The following is a 22,159-nucleotide window of genomic DNA, read 5'->3' as shown; positions in this document are numbered from 1 at the left end:
CCACGGCGCCTCCCCGTGCTATGAATATATGTACACTTGACACAACACGCAACCACATTTTCACAACTTTTATTTAACTACATTGCAAAAGTAGTATACTTTTCAAAAAAAGTGCTTCATTTATGTGCCACATCTGCAACATCTCCTGCAAAAAGTGCTTCATTTATGACTGTGCAACAACTGCAACATCTCCTCCTCAACATTTCAATATAAAAATAAAATAAAAAACAAACAAGTGCATGATGTGCATCTGAACATTCTAACATTGACACTTGAACAAAAAAACACATTTATAGTGCAGCTGAGCTTATGAAAAAGTGCTTCATGTCTGTGCAACAACAGCAAATCACAGCATCTTATTAGCACTTATTGTCCACTCTTAACTCTCAAACATCAGGGGGGTGGGGGGCAGACAGGCCTAGCCTACATACACACATCTAATGAGAGAGATTGCACTTCTTTGACTGGGCAATGGCAGAGAAAGAGGGTTCATAGGAAGTGAGGGCTACCCGCAAACAGTGATGCAAATGCTCATTTGTCAAGGAGGCACGTTGCTTGTTTTAATGGCAGTCATGTGAGAGAAACTGGATTCACAGGTGTATGTTGAGCCAAACATTGTTAGCACAGATATTGCCAGCGTTTTTATTTTGGGGAATGTCTTGACATGAATACACTTTATCCAAAATGTTGTGGTGGATTCATTCTCAAGTGCCTGCTTCAGAGCAGATGATGCTTGCATGTCAATTATTTCAAGTTGCAGGAGACCTTCATCAATGTGAAGTGATGCAAGGAACTCTTGTCCTTTTGTGGAAATAGCAGCTACATTGGCAAATGGGTTGCTCACAAAATGCATCAATTCTCTGGACATGTCAAATTCATCAAATCGACTTGCAAAGTTTTCCCTCAATTTATCAATGAAATATGTCATTAATTGAGTGACGTTTGGCTCAATTGTGCGTGTTAACGTTGACACGAAAAAAAAAAGTAAAAAAAAAATAGTATTTTTTTAATTTTTTTTAATTATCATGTAATCTTTGGCGGGCCGGTCAGAATCATCCCGCGGGCCGGATCTGGCCCGCGGGCCGCCAGTTGAATAGCCCTGCACTAGACAGTCAATCAGCTCCTTGAGCCTTAAAATGCATACAAAATCAAATCAACCTAGGATTTGTATATAACCCTCCACAGTGGTGTGTTCAGTTGGTACGTCCCAGCAGGGACCATGATGTAACCTATATGATGCCCATGCTATTGGTTGCAATACAGACACACAGTTGATGGAGACTCTAGTCTCCCCTCTTGTTATTTCACACTAACAGCTACCCCTAGTAGCTGGCTTCTTATGTTGCAGACATATCCTACAGAACATTCCTTAAAATAGAAAGATTTGCTTGTTAGTAGGGGTGGAACGGTATGCATTCGAACCGTACACCGTTGGGCACAACCTCCACGGTTCGGGGCGTGTGTGTATTGTTCGGTTCAGAGGATGCAAAAAAGAACGTTTTCTTCATTTGGCACAGAGAGGTGAAGCGTCCGCTGCTGGCTGCAGCAGCAGGTGCTGTCAGTTCATAGAAAGTCTGTGGAAATGGCAAGCGCAATATAAATTCAATTTTCATTACGACTTTAAAAACATTTGGCATTAACATTACATAGGCCTACATCTTGCCATTACGTTAGCACGGTTTGTGACGCTACAAGTACAACGCACGTTGGTAGCCCGCCAGCTCCAATACAGCCAGTGAAATCATTATCAGACATCAATGAAATGTTACCGTAGCTAGCAGAGGATAAAATGGTAGTCTGAGGCGGGGTGTCGAGAGACAATGACGTTTATTCAACATCCAAGAAGGCTAACATTGTGTTTACTAACTCCAACCGGGACTATTGCCGCTTTCCCACTGCATGGTATCAACTCGATTAGACTTCCACTGTAGGTAGAGTCGAGAACGAAGGTACCACACGCTAAATGTCCGTGCGGACCCATAGACAGTTCCGTGTGTGAATTACGTTAATCCACCACCGTTTCACAATTACTGTGTTGCACTCAATATTTAAATAATGTTAAATAATGTTAGTCTAAATAAATGTAGACAGACAATGTACGTATTTTAAAAATAGAATGAACAGAGTAGTGTTGTTTTGAAACAGTAGACCTACAGTGTTGTGTGTTAGTTTGCTTTATGCTGCATTCTATATTGATGGCCTTCTAATTTGTTTGTTTGTTTATTTATTTTAAATAACACAGTGACACTTTTCCTTTTGATAAGAAATCCAGCCATATTCCTTTCATTGTATTTCAAGTACTGCACTAATTTCAAGCGGAAAACTAATATTCCCATTAACACAATCGCAGCCACTGGGATGAGTCTAATTAATATCAAGAGGACCAGGAAATGTAAACAGACGTGGGGCTGTTTGTAGAGCTAAATCTATACTTTATAGTATTGCTATCTGTCCATTCTCATTGTCAATCGAGTCCATAAACCGTCCCTTCAAAATGGCTTAAAGAAAAAAATAATCATCAATACGTTCTCATTTTATAGCGCTGTGAATATAAGCGTTATACAGGATTTGGTCTAGTATATTTTCTGGAAGGCTAGATAATGGGCTAATAGCTGCTAACGTTATATCCAATGGCATTTCCGTTATACATATGCTACAGAAATAACTCAAACTGCATATGATCGGCACGATCCTCAAGCATGTATGCATGAAAGGGGGGGGGGGGGTTTCTTATTATTGATTACCAATAACAGTGTTCGTCTAGCCACATCGGATGGATGGATGGATCGGAATGTACTTTACGTGAAAAAGATCTTACCGTGGGCCGGTGGGATCCCCCCGAGCATTTCCCCGTTATCGATCGCCATCTGGTAGATCGATATGTCCATTGGCTGATGATAAATCCCCTTATTGCATAGTGAAATCTGCGATGCAAAACATAATCCAAGCTACAGGCTGCAGATCCAGAATCAAGCTAACATAAAACTCCATTGAAAGTAAAAAGAAATAGTCCACGTTCTGCCACAGGGCACACTGCATTATCGCGATAGCGCCCCTAAGAGGATCTGGCCGGTATTGCACTTTCGAATTCAAAGAGTAGGGAAAATCTGCAGTGCCGCTCAGCGACCTTGAATAGGTTATTAAAATGGAATAAAAGCAAAAACAACTTGCCACGGAGATATCCGTGCCTCTGTCCACAACGGGTGGAATCGAAACACGGAGATCTCTGTGCTTGGCCACCATTGTGTTAAGAACCAACAATTATTGTTTGTTTGCACTAAGTTAATACTTTGACTAATGTAGCCTATATTTTTCAGTCAGTTCGGTCTTTGTGTGCCAAACATTATTTAAGGCAAACTGCTGTAAACTTTTTTTTTGCAAATTAATGAGAAGCATGTTTACATTTTGAGTGTTAAATAAAAAATAAACAAAAAACAATGTATATCGAACCGAACCGAAAACCTTCACCACAAAACCGTGACATGAACCGAACCGTGTATTTTGTGAACCGTTCCAGCCCTACTTGTTAGCCATGTTGATCACAGCGATACCACAGCTCCGATGCATAATGGCGTTAGCTAAACAAAACTTGTTTTAAGGTAAATTGGCTTTCAGTGTGTCAGAGCAAACACACTCGAGTTGTGCACACTGGACACTCTGACCAAAGAGTCAGTTTATCAGAGTGGAGCAGATTTTCAGAGTGAATTTATTAACTCACCTTAACACTTTCTGCGCCAATCACGAGTATACTCGTTATTGGCCGGCATCGCTTGACCGCCAATAACGAGTATACCTTTTTAATATTCTATACACTCTCACAGACCTATGTGTTATCATTGGAGCTAAGTTAACAATATACTCGTTATCACCATACATAAAGATTTTCCGGGAGTAAATACTTGATATCTTAGTCATAACCATAGTTGCAAGATGTTATAATGAAAGGTCTTGTTATCTTGCATTGTTTCTAAATAACCAAGAACACGTTAATTTACATCCACAGCATAACTGTGCTGTGGTATCTCAGTGATAGAAGGCGCTTATATTGAAACAGGTTGACATTAGGGCCGTTCTTTCAACCTAAAAGTGCACTTTCTTCAACCTCAAACCTAAATTCCTTATTATGTCCTTGTTATGTGTGGGGTCTGTGTGTGCCTTGATCAGGCGTTCCCAGTGTGATGTGTTATGTCTAGTTGTAGTTCCCTGTCCTGGTTTTGTGGTCCTTAGTGTTTCCCCTTCCAGGTGTATCCATTTGTAATCAACCCAGGTGTGTCTCGTCTCGTCATTCCCTCATAATAAGTGTTCCGTCTTCCCCTGTGTCTGGTGCTGATTCTGTCTGTGTAGTTTGTGTCCTTGTTTGTGGTTACTTTAGTTTTCCTCATTTTCATCCATGGTAATTATTTTATTAAATATTTCTTATACATCACTTTGGCTGCCGTCTCCTTGTTGTGTTGCATTGACTCGACAGCGAGCTTAGAGAAGGTCAATGACGACGTAATAGCGACCCGTATTACCAACGTAAAACAAATTGCACAGCGCGCACATTCGAGACACACAGATATGAAACGAGTCCTACGGAACAAATAACGTATAACGGAGGCTGAAATTAGACCAATGTGACTTACAAACTCACGACAGTAGTACACAACTACACATAAAGACGCACAAAATTTAATCTGCATTGATTAACTGATCATCAAAACCCAACTTAAGCCGTTAAACCCCTGTAGTGAATCACCAAAGCCAATATGCACACACACAGTCGAACTGGAACGGTTTACCAAACATACACTCCCGGCATTCATAACTCGTACGTTCATCTTCCATACGCTTAACCATAACATAACTTACTTACCCAAACAACGTGTTCCCGGGTCCACATTCACGCACAAATCCGTACTTTCAAAACGTTAGAAAAACACTCCGATACCCAAATCCACAATCATCCAATGTCTGGAAGTGGACCCATGGTCCATTCGACCTTAATAAACGGACGGCCACCGGTCCATAACCGCATTCTATAGAAGAATAAGTCTTTATTTGTCGTGCAGATTAACACACACATGAGAGATGAAAGACCCACAGGCACACACGTGTGAGCTCTGACTGAGAGAGGGAAAGACAGACTGCACTGCCCTCTGCTGGCACGTGCGGTGTACTACAAGCAACGCATCTGTGATTTGACGCACAGTCTGTGACATCACGGTATTGAAAATCATACCGACGGGACTTCGAAATACCCTGGTATACCGTAATACCGTCATACCGCCCAAGCCTATCGCCTACCCTTTGAAACCTTATTTCACACTGTGTGTTACATTTTATATGGTCTGGGCAGATAATTTGGACCCCGGCAAATGAAACGCTTCATTCGAGCAACTTGGAACGCATCCAGCACACTTGATGCATATTTTGTGCCATTTCATGTCAGGGACCCGATGGACATCAATACTGCAAGATCAGACAATTGGAATATTCATTTTGGAATAACTCCTAGCAAAGGTAAGGACTATATGACATCAATCCTACTTCGATCCTACAATGATTTCACATTGATCGCAAAGATCAACGTATGCAGGGCTGTACGTTAAGCTTTTTCACTAGGGGCACAGAATCCTTTTTAGGGGCACTTTTTTAAATACAAATGTTACCATTATAGTGCAAAAAATATGTTCCTCCTGCCTTACTGTGGTCCTTTTATTTAACATTTAAGTGCTTTTGTTTTTCAGGGTTGTATCTTTTATAATGAACCAACTGAAGTATTACCACAGCTGCCACCCCCCACTTCAATGACAGAGCTCTCATATTTGCAAACGCATAAACTATATCTTAACTTATGGCTATAAAATGTGTCTAATATGGCCGTCGCTTATCAATGACTTGTTTGCAGTCAACATTGTCGAAACGAATTATTATTTTTTTAAATTTTTTAAATCTGTTCATTTCCGCTTTATACCATTTTGAAAAACGCTCGTTTTTTGAAAGTTTCAGAAAATTTCAGAAGATTCTGTGATAATCACCCTTTACTGGAATACACTGGAATACACAAAACACAGTAATTTTTTGGCCTATTTATGAATTGTTTTCAAATAAATGCTAGATTATCGATAGTATATGTGTACTTATGCACGCTATAGAAGCGGGCTGAAAAATCGATTATCGTATTTCCTGATCGCACACACACATATGGCACACGCTGATATATAGGTGAAAATAGCTCTGATTATCCCAAGACTGATAAAATAGATTCCTTACCTCAGATCAGATGTTTTCCAAAAAGATTATTCCAATTCCTGATCGCCATTCCAAATATCGATCACGTTTATTGATCCAACGCTGGGTACTGGAAACACACATTTTCCGCTGCTCTAGTGGTGAGCGATTGGATCGTCTCCGGTTACTTGTCTGACAAGTAAAATGTGGAAGCAGGACTTTTTTTCTCCATGCGTTTCATTCAATCCAATCCAAAGGGGTGCAGTACCATCCAGAGAGATGATAGGGGGCGGTATTTTCCCTGTTCGAGTTCAGACAGATCCCCACTGGTAACGTGAGGCTAGATTGATAAAAAATGAGATCTATCGTCTCTCTGGCACTTGACGGTTGGCATGAACTAACGAGAAATCTCGTTGTTGGCACTCAAAGGGTTAAGAGAGACTGGTGAGGGTGAGGAATGGAAGCTTGTTAGCTAGCTTAACGCTAACGTTAGTTAAAAAGGTTTTTAACCGCGACAGGCATATAGTAATGGCGAGGATATAAAGCATGTTAAAGACGCATTTATTGGACAAGTTGCTCGCGGAGTTTACATAGAAACAGCGCGAGTCCCAAGAGGAGTTATCACAGGCTTCAGAACGCAGGACTGAAGAGCTCACGTTGCGCATGTAATGACTGAAGCCGCGTTTTGATTACATCATCACAACAACACTTTAGGCAGGTTACGAACGTAACCCAGTTCTTTGACATTCTGCGATATATTTTCGGTGCTAAAACCCTTTCGGCCGAAAGCCGAAAGTGTCTTTTTCTAACAATTTTCGGCCGATAATTTTGGGTGGCAGAATATTCGGTGCATCCCTAATGTGTAGACCTACTTTGAAATAAAACACAGAAGGAGAAAAACACTGGCATTTGTAGACCTACTTTGAAATAAAACCCTGAACTATGCAGGTATATTTGAGTCTTTCCCTTATTTGTGGAACATTTATAAAATAAAAAGTAGTCTACTTTGAAAAAAGACTACCATGTGTAGACCTACTTTGAAATAAAACCCTGAACTATGCAGCTCTATTTGAGTCCTTCCCTTATTTGTGGAAAATCTATAAAATAAAAATATTTTCTTTTGTTGTTTGCAAATTTCTCACCACATATCAGGCATACAGGTAAGCCTGCATCGTTAGTTGTGAAAGCAAATGAATCTGTCCACACTGAATTAAACCCTCTATTTTCCTCAGACTTTCCTTTTTTTGGATTTATCCATGGTTAGCTTACTGGGGGTCGGAAACTCAAGATTAGCCACTTGCAGACGGCAGGGAGAGGCGCGGGGTGTGACGTAATATTTTAGTTGATGAAATATTTTTTCATTTCAGTGTCACAGTATGACACCGATCTCCAAAATAAGAGATAAAAAAGGTAACATTTATTATAATTTTTTTTGGCCAGGGAGACGCAGCTGGTTGGCTAAAGAGTACAGCAACTTGCAATGGGCCTGGTCTACAAGATACACTACAGTACATACCCATGTACATGTCAAAATACTTCCCAAAGGTCAGTGAATACCACGACCACAACACCAGAGGCAGCTCCACAAATCATGTTAAACCCAGATTCGGCTCAAACAAGGGACTAAACACGTTTCGCAATTATGCCACATCCATGCGGAACGCTCTACCCACAGCTGTAAAGGAATGTGAATCACTACCCACTTTTCAAAACCGCTCTCAAAGAGCACCTACGGGAGACTGCCATTCTAAACTGGCCCCTGTAAATGTCCCAACCCAACCCCCTCCAATGTACAGTAAGGGAACACTAGCCCCAGATACAGAGGGGAAAACTACCGAAATATACACATAATAGTAACTATTGCAATGAACGTGGAGCAAGAGCGAAAACAAACAGCATCCCCTGAGAAACAGGAGCAGTGGAAACCAGACTAGAGAGAGAGCTAATGACTGGCTCTGCTAACTAGCTAACATCAAGCCCCAGGAGCAAGAAGCAGCTGTGGACGCTTCTAAGAACACAGTAAGAGGAGAACTCCCCTCAAACACTCTCTACATCCAGCTAGAAAACACATGTCATGAGTCACTAGCTGACGAGCCTCCATCACCAGGAGGACGGGGCTCAGCTGTCAGTCACACTAGAGACACGATCAGGACAGAGGACTGCAGCAGCAACAGCAACAGGACCACACTCACTGCAGAAACCTCTTCTTCCTCTTTAAAATGTCCGGCAGTATGGCGCATTACTGCCCTCCGCTGGACGGATTTACAGAAATAACTCATGTTCAGTTTTCTAAACATGATTGATTGATTGAAAATGTTATTAACAGATTGCATGATGGGTACAATACAGTACGGCTCAATACAAACAATTGTTAAGGGGATGCAGACCAGAAAAATACTTTCGTTTTGTTTACATCAGGGTCCCCCATTTATATTTATAAGCAGCACTTTATATTCTCCTATAGAAGTCTGTGTCGTGCAAGAATTTCAGAACTGCTTCAGTGATCAGTTGGTGAATCTCACTCAGGCCAAAGAAAGAAGAGAAAGAAAAGGACCTAACTCCCACATTGGACAAAGTTCTATAGAACGCTTCCCTTCCAAGACTGTGTTTGCTGCACTCTAAGAAAACATGTCTCACCGTCTCAGGACTCCTGCACGCACATAGACTAGATTGAAAACTTTATTAACAGATTGCAGAATGGGTACAATACAGTAGGGCTCAATACAAACAACTGCTAAAATGATGCAGACCAGAAAAATACTTTCGTCTTGTTTACATCAGGGTCCCCCATTTTCAATTCATCATAACATATATGACATACATGACATACAGATAGACAGTACTGCTACATCTATACATTTCTGAAATACCAGATTTGCAAATACAGTACCGTTTGTGAGTCTAAAAAGAGAGTATATACATTTGACGTAGAAACTCTACATTGGAGGAGGTTGGGTAGGTGGGGTGGGGGGGGGGTGGGAACTGTACAACTGTACAAGCAAAACTGTACATTGGAATTGGGTTGGGTAGGCGGGTGGGGGTGACTGTACATTGGAATATCGACGAAACCATACTTGGTTCTAAGAAGAGGGTCTTGTGTATTCTTGGGTTAGGTCATTTACTGTACATTGGAGGGGGTTGGGTTAGGACATTTACAGGGGCCAGTTTCGAATTGCAGTCTCCCATAGGTGTTCTTTGAGAGTGGTTTTGAAAGTGGGTAGTGATTCACATTCCTTTACAGATTAGGGCCGGGCCGATTTATTTATGCATAGATGGGGTTCTGGTAGGGCTCAGGCTCCTTTTATTTGTCTCGCTTAATTTTACACACGCGAGTCATGCACGCACACACAATCAGGCCGTCACGTAGTGTTTCCATCAAAGCAACAAGCTAGACCGCGGAGAGCGTGCATGTCGGAGATGGAGAAGCTGCCTTTGCTAGCTAGACTCACGTGCTATGTGTTGAGTATACCCGCAAGCAGCAGCTGGAGTGAGCGATATTTCAGCAGCGCAGGAAGAACGCTGGAGGAGAGGAGAACAGCTGAAGCCATCAACGGTGGAGGCCATTCTTTTCATTGTGCATTTTTTGTCGTAATGTAGCATTTGTGTGTGTGTGTGTGTGTGTGTGTGTGTGTGTGTGTGTGTGTGTGTGTGTGTGTGTGTGTGTGTGTGTGTGTGTGTGTGTGTATGTGTGTGTGTGTGCGTGCGATGTCTGTCATCACATCGTAATATTGGCCTCTGGCTTAAGTCGGGCTAGGGCAGAATAATTGCTTAACTTTTCGGGCTAGGGTAGGGCCGGGCCTGAATTCTACAGGCTTGGGCCGGGCTGGGGCAGAAATGTCAGGCCCCTGCAGACGTCTACCCTACAGCCTTAACACTTTCAGTGCCAACAACGAGATTCTCGTTAGTTCATGCCAACCGTTGAGTGCCAGCCGACTAGAGATCTCGTTTTTAATTTTTTATTTTTTATTAGCGATTTCCATTCATATTTCATCAATCTAGCCTCCCGTTTACCACTGGAACTCTCTCCGAGCTCCATTGGGAAAATACTGCCCCCTATTGTCTCTCCGTGTGGTACTGCACCCCTTTGGATTGGATTGAATGAAACGCATGAAAAAAAAGAAATCCTGCTTCCACATTTTACTCCTCAGGCATGTAACTCGAGCCGATCGGATTCATTGTGGACCATCAGAACAGCGTGGAATCTGTGTTTCGACCACCCAGCGTTGGATCAATAAACGCGATCGATATTTGCAAGCGCTCAGGGGCTCTGGAGGTAGAACGGTCATCTAGTAATCAGAAGGTTCCTGGTTTGATTCTATTTCTGTCTCCACAGTATAGACAGGGACCATCATTTTGACCGTCATTAGACAAAAAGATTAGCAGCAATATAATACATTTTAACGTGTGAGAAATGCAGCAAATCAAGTCACTTTACTTTGATTTCTGGCACGTTAGACATGTTTCTTGGTAGCAGATAGGAATTTGAGAGGGTAGATCTGGGGCAGAGGCAGACAGCAAAATAAAGTGCACCAAATCTCTAACTAAGTACTTACAGTAGCATGGTAAAGTATTTGGCCACTTTCTGATTTCCTCTGTAATTACATCCTCCTTCCTATTGACCCAATTTGTCTAGTGTGTTCAGGTGAAATCCTCTTTCAGTGCCTCTGTGCCCGTTTTCTTAGGCAGTTAGTCTCGCTGGTATGCGCGCCATTAGCGTTAGCCACGCTTATAGGCCTCTTTGCTTTTGGAAAGAGTGACATTTCTTTTTATATATATTGCGCATTAGACTAAGAGGTTGGCAGTCGACTACGGCTCCTTTCGATTGATTAGTCGACTATTCGACTTGTCGTGGTCAGCCCTAGTAATTTGTAATCAGATTTGTTATTTGACTTGCCACAAATCTCACCGCATTATTGTCTGGTGATTAATTCTGTATTTACTAGGGATGCTCGATATTGGCTTTTTTACCGATACCGATATACCGATATTGTCCAACTGTTAATTTCCGATACCGATATCAACCGATACCGATATATGCAGGGTTTCCCCCCCCCCAAAAATGGAATAATTTCAGGTAATTAACATTACATATCTCTTGTTGTGGAATTAACACAACATTATGCATACTTTTGACAATAAATAAAATCTGAATTTGTTCCTTCTTGCTTGCCTGGGTAAATAAAGGTTATAGAAATGCAAAAAAAGATATATATATATTATAATTTTTTTAAACCGATACCGATATTTTCCGATATCACATATTAATGCCGATATCGGCGGATAATATCGGTAGGCCGATAATATCGGACATCCCTAGTGTTTACAGGTGAAAACTGACCTGAGGAACAGGCTGCAGGGAGACCATCTGGCCGCTTGTATGCATCTCAGCATCAATGGGCCGCCTACCAGTGAATTCCCCACCAAAGAGCCCTGGAGCTTTTCTTTCAAAAGCCCAGGAAAATGAAATGCTCTAAGGCAGAATGTAGCCTATGCCACTGAGACTTCTTAGGTGTAAAGTGCTGTTGTAGTGTTATGATTTGTGTATGTTAGACAGTTAGTATGTTCTATGTATCTATGTTTTCTATTTATATTATCTATTAAATCATCTATGTTCAATACAAATACATTTTCTTAAGTGTTGAGGCATGTCATTAATCTTGAAATGTACCCGGATTACAACTACACAGCAAAAAAATGTAATCTTATCAAGTGAAAATATCTTGTATTTGGTACAATAAGTCCAATATTGAGTAGAATTAGAACAGAACAAAGGATATGGAGAGGGCTTCAGCGTTCTTATTTTGTTTCAGGTAGGTGCTCTTTGGATTAAATCCGGGGTAGGATTCGCTTATATAAGAAAGGTTGAGATCCAAGGCAGCTCTACAGTTTTTAAAAGTTCAAGTTCAAGTTCAAGTTCAAGTTCTTTAATAGTTGTCATACAGAAGTACAGAATACTTTCATACAAAATGCTTCTTACTGTTACGCTCCAGAGACTGTGCTAGACAAGATAGTATCAAATAACATAATAACATAATATAGCATGAATTTAGAAGAAGAAAATGAGGTCACAGTGTTCGGTATAGACATATGTACAATGTTCTGAGTTACCATATAATATACAATACACAATACTATGCAGTGTACTAATGTACAGTACTATCTAGTGCAAAGCAGAAATGGGATGAGGTACAATTTTAGGTACAATTTACAGTAAGGTGTACGAGTTGTAGTGCAATCCTTCATCCATAAATATAAAGTGTGGGGAGTGGGTGCTACAGTGTGTTTGTTTAAAGTGGGTGTGTGCTATAAGTGTGTGGAGTGGGTGCTACAGTGTGTTTGTTTAAAGTGAGTGTGTGCGTGTGGATGTGTGTGCTATGTGCGTTTGGTGGTTGTTGTTGTGTAGTGTTCATTCATTGTTCGTTTAGCAGCCTGATGGCCTGGGGATAGAAGCTTCTTCTGAGTCTTTCTGTGCTCGCCTTGAGACTCCTGTATCACTTGCCTGACCGCAGCAGTTCAAAGAGGCAGTTGTTCGGGTGACTGGAGTCTTTAATGATTCTCTTAGCCTTGCCCTTGCAACGCTTGTAGTAAATGTTCTGGAGGGTGGGGAGCCCCCCTCCAATTGTGCGTTCGGCTGAACGTGTCACTCTTTGTAGTCTGCTTCGGTCTTGTGCAGTGCTATTCCCAAACCAGGAGGTGATGTTGCCGGTCAAGATGCTCTCTATTGTACATGAGTAGAAGTTCTTAAGGATCTTCTGGCTGACTTGGAACTTCCTTAGGCGCCTGAGGAAGTAGAGGCGTTGTCGTGCCTTCTTCACAACACTGTTAATGTGTGTGGTCCATGTCAAGTCCTCGGATATGTAGGCTCCGAGGTACTTAAAGCTGTTGACTCTCTCAACCGGTGCCCCGTCGATGCTGAGGGGGCTGTAGTCCTTGACCCCCGACCTCCTGAAGTCCACAATCATCTCCTTTGTTTTGCTGACGTTCAGGGAGAGGCTGTTTTCCTGGCACCATCCCGCCAGGACCTTGACCTCTTCCAGGTAGGCCCTCTCGTCGTTGGCAGAGATCAGGCCCACCACCACTGTGTCGTCAGCAAATTTGACGATTGTATTGCTACTCCGCTGAGCCACACAGTCGTGTGTGTACAGGGAGTAGAGGAGGGGACTCAGAACACAGCCCTGGGGGGCCCCTATGTTGAGGGTGATGGATGAGGAGGTGCAGTTGCCTGCTCTCACCACCTGGGGTCTGCCAGTCAGGAAGTCCAGGACCCACTGGCACAGGTCATAGTTCAAGCCCAGGTCCCTGAGCTTGGCTATGAGTATGGAGGGGACTATGGTATTGAATGCCGAGCTGTAGTCGATGAACAGCATTCTCACATAGTTCCCCTGCCTCTTGTCCAGGTGTGATGCTGCTGTGTGCAGCACATGGGATATGGCGTCCTCCGTGGGCCTTTAATAAGTAGCTTACATTATTTAGAAAAATCTTTTAAAAGTCCAACATGTTTCGGCCTACATGGCCTTCTTCAGGGTGTAGAATTATCTTGAATTATCTTATCCCACTGGCAGATAATTTAGCTTTCTTTCTGATTTTGGTCAATGTAATCTTGTTTTATGAAAAAAATATTAACATTTTCTTAAAACAAGATTAAATTGACCAAAATCAAGGAGGAAAAAAAGCTAAATTATCTGCCAGTGGAAGAAGATAATTCAAGATAATTCTACTAAATATTGGACTTATTGTACCAAATACAAGATATTTTCACTTGTTACGATTTCATTTTTTGCAGTGTACAAATATGCAGCTACCTGGGCCTCCAGAGCACTCCTAGTGTCAGCGGACACACCAAACACATCCATTCAGACGCACATGACTCCATGAACATGAATAACCTCGAACAATTCTAAGGTAGTTTTAAGTTATTTCTCTGGCAGCGTGCACTAATATGGATTCCGGCAGCATGTGCGCAGCACAGCACCGCTGTTGAATTTTCTTTCAGGGGAAACACTGAATCCACACCATCCACAGGGGTAAATTCATAAACTCACATCTAGAGACCTAAGAATATTGTATCTATGTTGCAGAGTCTTCAATCTCTGGACCAAAAGATTTCCCTATGGATTTATTCCCAACTTTGACCAGGGACCAGCCATATACAGGAGGGTCTACCGGCTAGTGCAAGACAGTCAAAGCTATTCCATTTTTTTTTTTTTTTTTTTTTACTTTTTCTCCCATTTTCTATATTTTTCTCCCATCCCAATTTCGTATCATCCAATTCAACCCTCCCCTGTCACGAACGCTGTTTCTTGCCTCCCACAAGCCGGCTGCAATGTGGACTAAGTCATAAATAGCACAAGTCCCCTCCGGTACTTGAGGTAACAGCAGTCGCATCTTTTCACCTGCGCAGCTCGATCTCTCAGTGGTGAGGAGTAACGCGTGGGAGGCTCACGCTGCCCCCGACACTTCCTGATTCCACTGCGCAGGCGCACCAACCGACCTGTAGGAGTCGCTGTCCACAACGCCCGATCCCCACCCATCAGTTTCCCACCCCCTAATACGGCCAATGTGTATTAGTACGGACGACCAGCTAAACTGAAAGCAAATGTGGAGCGCTGGGCTCGAACAGGCGAGCCCAGCGTCTCCAGATTTTGTGGCGAGTGCCTTGCCCACTATGCCACGTAGCCGCCCTAGCTATTCCCTTTATAAAGAGTAATGAAACACATTTATTATTTTATTTTCCATCTTATCAGACTCTTCAAGAATGTATGTTAAAATACCTCACTTTATCACAGATTGGGGCTTTATGGAAAGAATGAGAGGGAAAGCTATGGACACATAGACAGAGACAGACAACTGTGCTGCAACAGAGGAAAGACAACAAGAGAAAATAAAGACAATAAAAAAAGTAACATACTGATATCCTGAAGGTCTGTGGGCTCCTCCTTCAGCCCAGTGGAAATATCCATGGTTGGGTCTAGTGTGTCCTGAGCCTCTTCTTTCTTAATCATCAGTAGGTCGCTGAGTGGATCTGGAGCAGAGGGAGACAGCAACTAAGTACTTACAGTAGCATGGAAAAGTATTTGGCCACTTTCTGATTTCCTCTGTAATTACATCCTCCTTCCTATTGACCCCAGATGGTGGCGCATGCACAACGCGAAGGGAAACAGCAAGCGCTCAGGGGCTCGGGAGGTAGAACGGTCCTCTGGTAATCAGAAGGTTCCTGGTTCGATTCTATTTCTGTCTCCACAGTATAGACAGGGACCATAATTTTGACCGTCATTAGACAAAAAGATTAGCAGCAATATAATACATTTTAACGTGTGAGAAATGCAGCAAATCAAGTCACTTTGCTTTGATTTCTGGCACGCAGTGTTAATTTTGGCAGCTATTTTCATTTTAGTTTTAGTCTTAGTCAAGTGCTCCTTTTTCGTTTATCATATTTAGTAATCTTCATTTATTTTTAGTTTGGTCAGTTTTAGTCAACTAAATGTCTGAGCATTTTAGTCTTGTCAGGTTGTCTCAATTTTGTCTTTTTTGTTTTAGTCTAGATTTAGTCAACAAAAACGGATGACATTTGTCTATTTTTAGTTCATGGAAAAAAACTTGTCAGAAATAGTCAACATGGAACATATTCTGATTTAAATTGCGTATTTATTTTTTAACCTAGGGGAATCTGAGTCTGCGGCACAAGTGATACACAGGAAGATCTGTGAATGGAGAAATAACTTAATAAGACACTGTAGTGGCTTGGTTGTATTGACACAGCAGGAGACGTTGTTTCCAATTTTAACAGGTGTTTGTAATTTATAGAAGAAGTTTAACAGAAGATGTTGAAGAAAGGTAGTCTATGGATTACCAGTCGGCATACCACAACGAAAAATAATCACTCTGCCCGCCCCAACTCTACGTGCCCAGAGATAATACCTTCCCCAGCCCTGCCCCGACATGACAGATATGATGATGTTTCTACTCATCTCCCTTTCCCGGAATCATCGAGGTCCTGTCGACCCCTTATCTGACCACCCTGTCGTCCCCTGGAGGCTGTTTACCTTCCCCGGGCAAACCAACAGGCCTTGGAAGTTTGAACTTATCCCAAAACACACATTCCTTACCCCTCATCCGATATTAACCCTTTCCTACCTCTCCCCGTCATACGCATTTTCCACTACAACACATTATCTCTTCTTGCCTTGCTTTCACTACCACACTACTACTGAGGACGATAACTGACTACAAAGTTAGCGCCCCCTCAATGGGGAGCGATGACGCCTCTCTCGCGGACAAACTCAATTCCTTCTACGCGCGGTTTGGGGCAAACAGTGGCGCCGCTAGCTCACCGGCTAGTGACGTCACTGGCACGCCGGCTGTTGTGGAGGGGGGGGGGCATCCGCGGGGGTGCGGGGACACTCTCTCATTGACGGAACACAGTGTGAGAAAAGCATTTATGCAGGTGAACACCAGAAAGGCTGCTGGTCCAGATGGAATAACAGGACGCATACTTAAGTCAGGGCTGTACAGTGAGAGATATATATCGCACGTGCTACAGCAACATCGGTCTGTGCGATGAATGGATTTTTTCAGTAGCACTGGTGCGATAGGCATTCGGTTCATATCGATACTCTTATTTTGAAAATCCTGTCGCGGGCTTATTTCGCGACCCAACGGGTCAACATGCATATAACATGCTTTGCAATCCTCGCCATTCCTTTATGACCACATCGTGTTTAAGACCGGAATTAACGTTGCGTTAGCATAAGCTAACAACAAGCTAAAACCCTGTTCAGAGCGACAGAACAGCAGAGTGGGGACTGGGAAGGAGTGGGGGGGGGGCATTCTCCCTTCTGTATGTGTGTGTGTGTGTGCGTTTGAAAAGATATGAAGTCAGACGAGTATATTATATTGATAGTAAATGTACTGAGGGTGGACAGATAATGTTGATATTTAAACATAAAAAATACAATACATAATAAATGTATGCATGATAATCATGCAACATAAAACAATTGCAGGAACGGTTTGGGAGAGGAAGGGGTTTTAGGTTGCGTGTTCCAAAAAAAATTACTTAAAGTTTAAAGCTCAATATATCAAAACGTGGCACTTTATAGTGAACAGGAGGTCTATTTGTATTAAAAACAATAAATAGTTTTTCATTTAAATGTCTGGAAGAGCTAAATTTTTTTTTCCAAATTATATTTGTTACCTTTTGAGTTGATCTAAATGTTACTGATTGTGTTAAATGGTCTCATGATATCATCTCATATCGATTGCAGGCATTGTATCGTATCGTGGCAGATATCGGCAAATATCGTATCGTTGTCCAAAGAATCAATATCGTATCGTGATGAAACTGGTGATTCCCACCCCTAGTAGAGTCCATACACCCAACACCAAATCCCATAATTCCTTACACGTAACGTGTCTGGCTGTGTGACGTCAACTTGTCAGCATGAAAATGACAGCCAAACATGGCACTGCAACTAAATAACACAAATACAATAGGCACATTTGTGACTGTTACAAATATAACACGTTTTATACTTGTGCTACAAGATATTGGCCTGTGCTACAAAACTATCAACCTCTGTAGCACCAGTGCTATGTGCAAAAAAAGTTAACGTACAGCCCTGCTTAAGTCCTGTGCTAACCAGCTAGCCCCTGTGTTCACCACCATATTTAATCGATCGCTGGCGGAGTCAGTGGTCCCTGCCTGCTTCAAGATGTCTACCATTATCCCGGTACCAAAGAAACCCTCCCCAACAGGTCTCAATGACTACAGACCGGTGGCACTCACCTCTGTGGCCATGAAATGTTTTGAGAGGCTGGTCAGGGATCACATTTGTGCCTCCCTCCCCAGTGATATGGACCCTATGCAATTTGCATACAGGCCAAACAGGTCCACTGATGATGCGGTCTCCCAAGTACTGCACAGCACCCTCTCTCACCTAGACCGCCAGAAGGGGGGCTATGTGAGACTGTTGTTCATTGACTACAGCTCAGCGTTCAACACCATAGTCCCCACCAGACTGGTGGACAAGCTGATCGAGCTGGGTCTGAGCTCCGCTCTGAGCACCTGGATACTGGACTTTCTGAGTGAAAGGCCCCAGGCGGTCAGGGTGGGGGGTCAGACCTCCAACACCATCACCCTGAGCATCGGGTCCCCCCAGGGCTGTGTTCTGAGCTGTACTCACTATACACACATGACTGTGTGGCCAAGTTCAGCTCCAACTCCATAGTGAAGTTTGCGGATGACACAGTGGTGGTGGGGCTGATCTCGGACAAAGACGAGAAGGCCTACCGGGAGGAGGTTGAGGTACTGGAACGCTGGTGCCAGGACAACAGCCTGCTCCTGAACATTGGTAAAACCAAGGAGCTGATGGTGGATTTTAGGAGGAGACAGCAGGAGACACACACACACCACTGAGGATAAACAGGGCTACCGTGGACAGGGTGAGCAGCTTCAAGTACCTGGGGGTCCACATCTCGGAGGATCTGACATGGACAACACACATAGACTCAGTCGTAAAAAAGGCGAAGCAGCGCCTCTACCACCTGAGACAGTTAAGGAAGTTCAGAGTATCTGGGAAGATACTCCAGTCCTTCTACTCCGGAGCTGTAGAGAGCATCTTGACTGGAAACATCACTGCCTGGTATGGAAACAGCACGGCACAGGACAAGAAGGCCATAAAGAGAGTGGTGCGCTCAGCCGAGTGTACCACACAGGTATTGCACTACCACCCATGCAGGTCCTATACAACAAGAGGTGCAAATACAGAGCCTGTAGAATAATGAAAGACCCTCACCACCCCAACAACAGCCTGTTCATGCTGCTGCGATCAGGCAAACGCCTGCGAATACCAGCAACTAGGACAGAGAGACTTCGGCTCAGCTTCTTCTCCCAGGCAATCAGAGCCTTGAACACTGAACTCTCCACACACAAGCACACATGAGGACACACACAACACACACACTGTACACGCTCACACACTAGCAGCCACTTTAACTTGAGCACACACACACTCATGCTGCACACGCTCACACTTATGGTCACTTTACAAAAGGAAAGGTCACTTTAAGAATAGTATAGTATAACTTGAGATTGTATAATATAGCATTATATAGCAGTGTACATAAAGACCCAGTGCCTCATCCGTAGCTAACAGTGTTTGCACTACCACAGGACCTAGCATGTCCTACCTTGCTCTGTAAATAACTCATGTACATATACCGATATGCCCTACTTTGTTTACTTGTTTTATTGCACAATGTCGTTCTATTGGATTCTTATTATATATTACTACTGTATTATGCACATCGTTGCGGGCAAGACCCTCCGCATTTCATTGTATACTTGTATGCCGTGACAAATAAAACTCTTGACTTGACTTGACTACAGACTGTTAACCCCTTTAACCCCCTATTCATAATTCATGCGAGTACTCAATCTGGGAAAACATTACTCGTGCCCATCCGTGCCGGGTATTTCTGTCTCTGTGATGCTCAGATCGAGCTGGGCATGGATCAGAGGAAGCTGACCGGCTGGCTGGACGCCATGACGGAGACCACGGTGTCGGTGCAGATCCCACGCTTCCGTGTGGAAGGCGGCTTCAGTTAGAGGTGGTCTAGGTCTGGTTAGGGGTTAGAGTTAGAGGTGGTCTAGGTCTGGTTAGGGGTTAGAGTTAGAGGTGGTCTAGGTCTGGTTAGGGGTTAGAGTTAGAGGTGGTCTAGATCTGGTTATACTGATCCGATACCAGTGCATACATTAAAAAAAAAATAATAATAATATTATATAAATTATATAAAAAAAAAAAAAACTTTTTTACAGCTACTGTTTTATATACTGTTTTTTGTTTTAACTAGAAAGTAATGGTATTTATTCAACAACAGGTGATTGTATAGATTAGTATTAGTATCATTAATTGACAACTATGCTCAATGAGTTCACCCACGGAAAGGTTGTTGGCACATTGGTTCCGCACGGATGTTACACGTTGTTACACTTCCTATCCAGGCTGCTCCTGTTCAGTTAGCTAGTAGTAACGTCTATGTTGTGATTATTATTTTTTTTTTTTTAATCCTCTTTTTTTCTCCGCCTGATTTTTTTCTGTGCTTTTCCCCCCAATTTAGTAGTTATGCCAATTCCCCCCCTCCCCTCCCTGGTTGTTGTGCGCATGTTCCCCCTACTGGTCGGTACAAGGGAACCCTGAAGTCTACCGCATGCTTCCTCCGACACATGCGGAGACAGCCAGTGGCTCTCTTTTCACCTGGCAGCGAGGACTCTCATTGGTGAAGTGTAACGCGTGGGAGGTCACGCTGCCTTCACCACTTCCTGCCTTTCGCTGAGCAGGCGCCCAGACCTGACCTGTAGGTGTTGCTGTCCACAACGCCAGATTACCACCCACGAATTCCCTCCCCCTAACCCAGCCAAACGAGTTAGTATGACGATCGGCCCAAGCCCCAGGCAATGCTGACTCTCGAGACCGCAGCCTCTTGCATTGGTGACGGACAACATAGCGCATTCTCTGCTACGCCACCCGACCGGCCGTCTATGTTGTGATTTTTAATGCAAAATAAATATTCAACATTCTCTTTTGAGACTCCGCCTCAGACTCTTATCATTTGGCACTAAAAGCTAAACATTGTCACCGGTATGGCTGTCCGCATTATGTCATTAATTGCGTGCATGTGTGTGAGAGGTCGATCAGTTAACCACGTTAGCGTGAGCTAGGTTAGCCACTAGTTAACGCAAGCTAGATGGAAAGACAAACAATGTAACGTTACTGGTGAAAAAGTGATTTACCTTGGAATACTGCTTTGCCAACTTTGTGTACTTTGCTTGCAGGTCTGCAGCTGAATTATGAATAGTCCCAACTTCAGCCAAGGTAACGTTAAGCTAAAACTAGCTTTTCAGATAGCTCTTCAGCTAATGTTAATAACACAGAGCTCCCCGTCAGCCGTCACACTGCTCTGTCGGGACGATGGCCTTTAAGAAAAGTTATAATTATTTTGTCTCGTCTTGTTTTAGTCAACAATATCAACATACATGAAGAGAAATTTCGTCCTGGTTTTTGTAAATTACATTTTTGTATCCTCAGTTGTGGTCAACGTTATTTAATTAACTATTTAGTCACGTTAGCGTCACATGGTCTTCAATAACGTGATGTCACGTCTCGTTGTTGTCATGAAAAAAAAAACATTGATGAACATCTTTCGTCATAATTTTAGTTGCCAAAATTAACACTGCTGGCACGTTAGACATGTTTCTTGGTAGCAGATAGGAATTTGAGAGGGTAGATCTGGGGCAGAGGCAGACAGCAAAATAAAGTGCACCAAATAGTTAGGCTACATGTGACTAGAGTTTGATGAAATGAAAGAATGAGAGACAAAGCTATGGAGACAAAGACATACAAATATGATAGAGCAGAGGAAGGAGAAGACAGAATCAAGATAAGAGATAGAAAGGTAACATACTGATATGCTGGTGGTCTGTGGGCTCCTCCTTCATCTCAAAGGAAGTATCCTTGGGTGGGTCTAGCGTGTCCTGAGCCTCTTCTTTCTTAATCATCAGTTGAATCAGGGTGTCTACAGGTATTAGTAAATTCAGATTAAGACATTTTAATGCCATGGTTTAAGTATTTACAGTGGTTTAATATTTTTCTTTATATATAAAGAAAATAAAACTTGCGGTCATAAGCAGTAGCCTATCGGTTAATTTTTTAAGCTGATGATTTGTTACATCCCTACAGTATATATACAGTATAAAATATATATATATATTATCATTCTTAAAAAATTGCATATAGGTGCTTTCACTCAACGCGTGAGTGATTTTAATTTTAAATGTATATAAAACAATTCAGTTTAGGGGGCCCCCTGGTGGCTTCGGGGGCCCTATGAAACCACATAGTCCGCATATGGCAAGAAACGGCCCTGTGACTTAACTCATTTGTTTGTT

General features: G+C 42.7%; 1 protein-coding gene across 1 annotated transcript in view; it reads right to left on the bottom strand.

Moving 5' to 3' along the window:
• Window positions 1-22,159, bottom strand: part of LOC311231833 (uncharacterized protein) — a gene marked incomplete at both ends in the record, with an annotated part of 52,323 nt that overhangs the window by 4,768 nt on the left and 25,396 nt on the right. The window contains 2 exons of the mRNA XM_084318455.1: window positions 15,122-15,235; window positions 21,676-21,786. Of these exons, the coding sequence (XP_084174581.1) occupies window positions 15,122-15,235; window positions 21,676-21,786 (225 nt within the window). The remainder of the gene's footprint in view (window positions 1-15,121; window positions 15,236-21,675; window positions 21,787-22,159) is intronic.

The sequence above is a fragment of the Notolepis coatsorum genome, assembly GCF_963971535.1.
Source record: "Notolepis coatsorum genome assembly, chromosome: 7".
In the NCBI taxonomy this organism is placed as follows: domain Eukaryota; kingdom Metazoa; phylum Chordata; class Actinopteri; order Aulopiformes; family Paralepididae; genus Notolepis; species Notolepis coatsorum.
The sequence above is the reverse complement of the archived record's forward strand: the minus strand, read 5'-3'. Positions and strand labels throughout refer to the sequence as shown.